Source organism: Nematolebias whitei, chromosome 14 (assembly GCF_014905685.2).
Source record: "Nematolebias whitei isolate Nwh7 chromosome 14, NemWhi1, whole genome shotgun sequence".
Lineage (NCBI taxonomy): Eukaryota > Metazoa > Chordata > Actinopteri > Cyprinodontiformes > Rivulidae > Nematolebias > Nematolebias whitei.
Window position 1 is genome coordinate 37,864,896 of NC_056511.1, and position 6,939 is coordinate 37,871,834.

At 40.3% G+C, this 6,939-nt stretch overlaps 1 protein-coding gene across 1 annotated transcript in view; it reads left to right on the top strand.

The window, feature by feature from the left end:
* mtmr2 (myotubularin related protein 2) overlaps positions 1-6,343 on the top strand; it is a 10,744-nt gene extending 4,401 nt beyond the window's left edge. Inside the window, exons 5-16 of the mRNA XM_037687514.1 lie at positions 587-681; positions 761-862; positions 1,031-1,135; positions 1,224-1,307; positions 1,612-1,761; positions 1,845-2,033; positions 4,512-4,697; positions 4,776-4,982; positions 5,060-5,152; positions 5,237-5,350; positions 5,456-5,632; positions 5,720-6,343. Of these exons, the coding sequence (XP_037543442.1) occupies positions 587-681; positions 761-862; positions 1,031-1,135; positions 1,224-1,307; positions 1,612-1,761; positions 1,845-2,033; positions 4,512-4,697; positions 4,776-4,982; positions 5,060-5,152; positions 5,237-5,350; positions 5,456-5,632; positions 5,720-5,884 (1,667 nt within the window). The 3' untranslated portion in view covers positions 5,885-6,343. The remainder of the gene's footprint in view (positions 1-586; positions 682-760; positions 863-1,030; positions 1,136-1,223; positions 1,308-1,611; positions 1,762-1,844; positions 2,034-4,511; positions 4,698-4,775; positions 4,983-5,059; positions 5,153-5,236; positions 5,351-5,455; positions 5,633-5,719) is intronic.
* Positions 6,344-6,939: the final 596 nt, after the last annotated feature.

Consider the following 6,939-nt stretch of genomic DNA (forward strand, 5'->3'; position numbering starts at 1 on the left):
GTCTTTGCTTGTCCCGCCCATTAACTCCTGACCCGCTCAATAATTTTATGAAACATCGTACATCTTATAGCATCTCTAAATGGAGTGTCGTATACATTCTTCACCACCCTATTTTCAAGTTCAAGGTCACAAATCAAGGTCAAAGTTAAAATAAGGTTTTTGATTGTCCCCGCCCATAACTTCTGACCCACTCAAGATAATTTAACGAAACTTCATACACATATATACCATCACTAGAAGGAGTGTCACATAACACTTTTCATCGCCCCAGTTGCAGGTTCAAGGTCACAAATCAAGGTCAAAGTTCAAACAAGTGCTTTGCTTGTCTGGGCCGTAACTTCTGATCCTCTTAAGATAATTTAATAGAACTTGACATAAATCTGGACCAGCACTGGACAGTATGTTTCATAATTCTTTCACCATCCGAGCTCTAAGGTCAAGATCACAAATCAAGGTCAACATTTCTACAATGTATTTGCTTTTCTGTGTGATTGCTGTATAATAGACAGGTGTGCCATATGTGATCCTTTTGTTTCTTTTGTTCAAGAATAACAAGTTGACAGTTTTTTTCACGTTGTCTCTGCAGCACAAGACATCACTTACTTCTGTCCTTTCACCGGAGCTGTGAGAGGAACAGTGATGATTACCAACTACAGGCTGTTCTTCAAATCCATGGACAGGGTATGTGTGAGAAAACAGATAATAAAGTACTGCTAAGTATTTTGTGGAAACACTTTGTTCATTTGTTGTTGGTTTCCAGGAGCCATCGTTTCTTCTGGATTTGCCTCTCGGAGTGGTGAATCGCGTGGAGAAGATTGTGACGGCATCGATCGGCGATGTTTCCTACGGACTAGTGTGCAGGGTGAGTAAGTCGGAGAAGTTTCAAGGTTAGAAAAAGAGAATAGAAGCATGGGTTGGGGCTCAGAACTGCATGAACAAACTAAGAACCAGGTTTTGAGAAACCTCCGTTTTATTTTACTGCTGTGAGATAAAAAGTTATCGTCTGACCTGCTGCTCTTTACTTCTGCAGGATATGCGTAATCTACGATTTGCTCACAAACAAATAGAGGACACGCTCCGAAAATCTATTTTTGATGCTCTGATGAAATTTGCTTTTCCCGTTTCCAACGGCCTGGTGAGCGACTCGCAGCCGCACTCTTGCTGTCATTGTAGCCTTTCACAGATTTTTTTTAGCTGATTATTTTCTTCTCCACTCTTTGTAGCAAATCTTTGCCTTTGAATACGGGCAGGTTTTTCCCGAAAACGGTTGGAAGGTGTATGATGCCATCTCCGAATACAAAAGGCTGGTATGTTAAGGCAGTGGTTCCCAACCGCGGTCCTTGAGGAACACCATCCTGCATGTTTTAGTTGTTCCTCTGCTCCAACACACTTGATTTCAATAAATGGGTGATTAACAGGCTTCTGCAGAACATGAAGAAATAATGAAATCACTGAATCAAGTGTGTTGGAGCAGGGAAGCAACTAACACATGCAGGATGGTGTTCCTCAAGGACCGCGGTTGGGAACCACTGTGTTAAGGTAAAGTAGTATGGATGCTCTGGAAAATGTCAAAGAAAACGTATTACAGCATTTGCTCTTGATTTTGTAAAGGGTATACCCAATGAAAGCTGGAGGATAACCAAAGTAAATGATCACTATGAGCTGAGTGACACCTACCCATCAACTCTGGCCGTACCAGTCAACATACCAGATGAAGAGCTGAAGAGAGTAGCTGCTTTCAGAGCGAAGGGCAGGATACCTGTGAGTAACTTGCTTCCACAGCATCACAGTCCTCTTTCACCAGCAGTACGACGTTCTTATCGTCATTTCTACTCCGTGTTTAGGTGTTGTCTTGGATTCATCCAGAAAGTCAGGCTACGATAGCACGCTGCAGTCAGCCGATGGTCGGGGTGAACGGGAAGCGCAGCAAAGAGGACGAGAAGTGCCTCCAGGCGATCATGGATGCTAACGCTCAGTCCCATAAACTTTTCATTTTCGATGCCAGACCCAGCGTCAACGCTGCGGCCAACAAGGTCGGTTATTCTAAAGTCTTTTCAAGAAAATATACTCAGTTACGGGAAATAGAAAGTCGTCTCACTTTCAGTGTTGATGTTTTGTGTATCAGGACATATTTAAAACTAGAGACATCACGTTTCCTGCGAAAATACAGTGTGAATGATTATTGCAGAAGAACTTGCTGAAAAACAGCTGAAATTAGCTAAAAAAATAAAAACATGCTGAAATGAAAGAACAAGCCTAAATTAACAGAAGAAAGCAGAAAGAACACATTTGCCGAATTAAGTTTAAATAAGTAGAAACGAGCACAAAAATTAGGAAATCAACTAAAAAAGGTTCAAATTAGCACCAAAAAATAAAAAACCTAAAAAGTAGCCAAAAAGGCAGAAAGAAGCTTAACCTACGAGAAGGAAGTGGAAAGAGCTCAAAGGAGCTCAAAAATGTGAAATTAGTTGAAAAAGCTCAAATTTGCATAAAACAGCTAAATAGTAACTGAAATAGCAGCAAAGGCTGAAACTAACTGAAAAAAGCTGAAAGGAGCATAACAAGCTGAAATTAGTAGAAAGTAGTTATTAGGCTGAAAGTACCATAAATTACCAAGAAAAACTTGAATTTATCTGAAAACAGCTGAAAGTAGCTTAAAACAATTCTAAAAAGGTATCTGAAAGGTAGAACAAGCTTAAATTAGCAGAAGAAAGCAGAAAGAAAGCGTATGCCCAGTTAGACTGTTTTAGTTCCTGTTTTTAGTTTTCTACATTCGCCTTAGAATCTAGCTGTTTTTTGTTACTTTTATTTCTTTTTACTTTTCTTTTTTTTTAGCCATCCTATTTGTTTAAAAAAAAAAAAATTGTATGACTTTTTTGTCCATTGTTTTCATCTTTCTTTGTTGAAATCAGGTCTCTCTTGTAAATGAGTCCTTGAGGCTCAATGGGATTTACCTGTCTAAATAAAGGTTGAATGAATTGATTAGAAATTAGTAGAAATTAGCAAAAAAACAGCTGAAAAGTAGCTAAAAAAGGCAGAAAGAAGCTAATTACAAGGAGGTGGAAAGAGCACATTTTTTCTGAATTAGGCTGAAAAATGTTTAAATGAGTGCAAAAAATGTGGAATTAGCTGAAAAAGCTTAAATTAACATAAAACAGCTATATAGTTGCTGAAATGGTAGAAAAAGCTGAAACTTGCAGAAATAAGCGGAAAGGAGTTGAAATTGTCAGAAAGAAGTTAGAAGAAGCACAAAATGTTGTAGTTAGCAGAAAGAATCTGAAAGGAGCACAAAACAACCACACACAAAAAAAGTTGAAATTAGCTAAAATAGCTGATTTAATTTTTTATTTTTTATTTTTTTGCACAAGGAAGCTGAAAGAAGCCGAAGCCGAACAAAATATGAAAGGAGCAGTAAAAGGTTGTAAACACATCTAAAGATATGAAGGATGTAAAATGAGCTCAATTCATTTTCTATGAGGGGAAAAAGTGGCAGAAAAGGCTAAATATTCCAAAAAGCTAAAGTTGCACCAATATCAAAAGTTATAGAACCCTTCTCCTGAAAGAGCTGAACGTTTTGATTTGTGTTTTGTTCATGTAGCTTAAAAACTGTAGGACGAGAATTGCGCCGAAAAACGTACGGAAGAAAAATGGACGACAGTAGCGTGAAGGCTTCATAAACATTCTCACAATAATCTGGTCTTCACCAGGTTCTGAAATGATTAAAATCTAACAAAAACCAAAACACACAACAGATTCCTCCATGTTGTGCATGAAAACTGCTGTAAGCCCTCTCCATCATTCAGCAGCTTGAAGAGCCACCTTTAACAGCAACAACTCTGTCTCTACATATTTAAGGAGTTTTGGCCCACTTTTCTTTCCAACGTTCAGGGAGGTTTGCAGACATTTGTTTCTGCAGAGTTCTTAAGGTCCCACCACAGCATTCCAACCAGGATGAGGTCTGGGTTTTGAGTGGACCGCTGCAACACTCTGTCTTTTTGTCACTCTTGTGGTTCACAACTTTTTAAACCTCAGTTGTGCTGCCATGTTCTACTCTGAAGTGTTTAAATTCCCTGTAATCCTTCCCAGATTGATGAGCAAAAACAGTCCCTTGGAACAAGAACAGTCATTGCTGATGTCTTTCCGCTTTGGCATTGTGTTAAATGCACCTGTATGCTCCAGATCAGCTAAAAACTGCTTTTATAGCTCTGGTCACACTGATGATGATCAATCAGGTGAATCTGAGCAGCAGCACCTACTTTTTCTCTTAAATTCTGTGGAAACAATAGATTTCACAAAATGTTTGTTAATGACTTAATGGACTTTGTTGTGTCTTTTTGTACACTTGAGGTTATCATGTCCAGAAATGTGAAACCCTAGAATTCCATGGTTGGACTTCCTATTTCCTGTTGCTGTATTTGTTCAGTACAACTGCAGTTTTATTTGGTGTCTTCAGGAGGCAGCAAACGGACCAGGTTAGCAAATGAAAACATGTCGCCCACTTCTTTCCACAGATGAAGGGTGGCGGGTATGAAAGTGAAGATGCGTATCAAAACGCTGAGCTCGTGTTTTTGGACATCCACAATATCCATGTGATGAGAGAGTCCCTCCGCAAGCTAAAGGAGATCGCTTACCCCAATATTGAGGACTCGCACTGGCTTTCCAATCTGGAGTCCACTCACTGGCTTGAGCACATCAAGGTGAGTCTGACACCATTAAACGTAAAAGTCAAATTTTTGTCACCGTGTCGTGTTTATTTCTGGACGCTGTGTTTGAAGCTGATCCTGGCAGGGGCACTGAGGATCGCAGACAAGGTGGAGTCAGGGAAAACGTCTGTGGTGGTGCACTGCAGCGACGGCTGGGACCGCACGACGCAGCTCACCTCCTTGGCCATGCTCATGCTGGACGGTTACTACCGCACCATTCGAGGCTTTGAGGTGTTGCTCGAGAAAGAGTGGCTAAGTTTCGGTCATCGCTTCCAGCTGGTAAACGATACGTCGCCATTTTGAAACAATTCTTCTATGGTCACAGATCACCAATCTTGATTTTATTTTCTGTTTAGCGGATCGGTCACGGTGATAAAAACCACACAGATGCAGACCGTTCACCGGTTTTTATCCAGTTCATTGACTGTGTTTGGCAGTTGACTCACCAGGTAAGCAATAATTGTTGAAGGAAGTTACTTATATGCAGAAACAAAGATCTTTGAAAGGTAATAATTGGGTTATTTTTACTCAAGTTTCCTGCAGCTTTTGAGTTTAACGAATACTTCCTGGTTACCATCCTGGATCACCTGTACAGCTGCCTGTTTGGGACCTTTCTGTGTAACAGTGAACAGCAACGACTGAAGGAAGTAAGACCCGTTTAGATTCATTACATTTGAACAATTGTTGGATGCAAGGAACTCATGAAGCTTGTTGCAAATTTAATCAAATCTGTCTGAACCTTTATTTTAAAGGAGATCCCCAAGAGGACAGTGTCACTGTGGTCCTTCATTAACAGCCAGCTGGAGGACTTTTCCAACCCTTTGTATGTGAACTACTCCAACCACGTGCTGTTCCCTGTCGTCAGCTTACGCCACCTGGAGCTCTGGGTTGGCTACTACATCCGCTGGAACCCTCGCATGAAACCTCAGGTAGGTCACAAAACCAGCTTTTCATCCTCTGACCTTCAAATACTGAGTTTTACAAGTTGCCTTTTTTTTCCCCATGCCTCCTGCAAGGAACCTATTCACCAACGACACAAGGAGCTGTTAGCAAAGCGCGCCGAGCTTCAGAAAAGAGTAGACGAGTTACGGCGGGAGGTGACGAACCGTTCTCTTTCCTCTTCCTCCGAGAGGGCCGGCTCGCCCACACGCTCCATCACGCCAGTGCAGACCTTTGTTTGACACGTCTTCATGTTTGTGACCGCCTCAGAAGCTCTGTCCTGCCTTCTTGCCTGTGAGAGGGTGCCATGCAACAGTAACAGTAAAGGTCACACCTGGAACCTTGGTGGAAATGTGAGACACGCTGCCCCTTTAGTTTACATACTACCAGTTAATGAGCAGAGTGTTTGCTTTTCCCACCAATTCCTTAGAAAGGACGCAAGCAAAATATATGAGGAGTGTGTAGTTTATCAACCAACCAACGATCAGTGTTTTCTTTATAGTGCAGTAAATAATACTCCGGTAAATGTTTATGCCTTATATGCTTCATAGGAACACTCACTTTATTCATGTGAATTGTCTACAGCTGATAAACTATAAACATGAACTGTGTGGGGAAGAGCTTAGACAAACTAATGTGTTGTCCACATGGGGACAGTTTTTTGTGAATACGCAAAAGTTCCTTTTATAGTTTCATCTCTAGCCACAAAAAAAGTGCTTTAGGAGCCCTAGTGTTTTTTTTTAACGGTTTTCAGAGTGAACAATTCTCAAAACGCCACTCTTGCATTTTTGTGTAGACAGACAAAATAGAGTCTTTTGAAAACATTGCCCCACCTTTAATCTGACTTACGATCTGACGGTGTACTATTTTTTGTTTGTTTGTTTACATTTTGCACCCAAGCGTTAAACAGATGCTCCACGCCATGTTTACTGTTTTTGCTGTATATTCATGTCAGCGCTACAGGCCGGGCATAGTTACTACAGTGTTTTGGGTCATTTCTGGTGTTTTCTTGAGGATGAAGAAATTTCTAGAAACTACCGTGTCTACATGGATATTTTTTTAGAAACAATAAATAAAGGTTGTTTTGGAAAAATGTTGTTTTCGTGTGGACAAGGCCTAAACCAAATTTCCTATTTGGGAACTAAATATTTTAATCGTTAGGCAGCAATTTCTTCCTGCAATTAAAAAAAAATGGATAAAGTGTATAACAAAAGTTTACTAACCCACACTTTTAGGCTGTTGTGACCAAATATGTGTTTTATTTTATGAACACATGATGCGTTTAGATTTTGTAGGT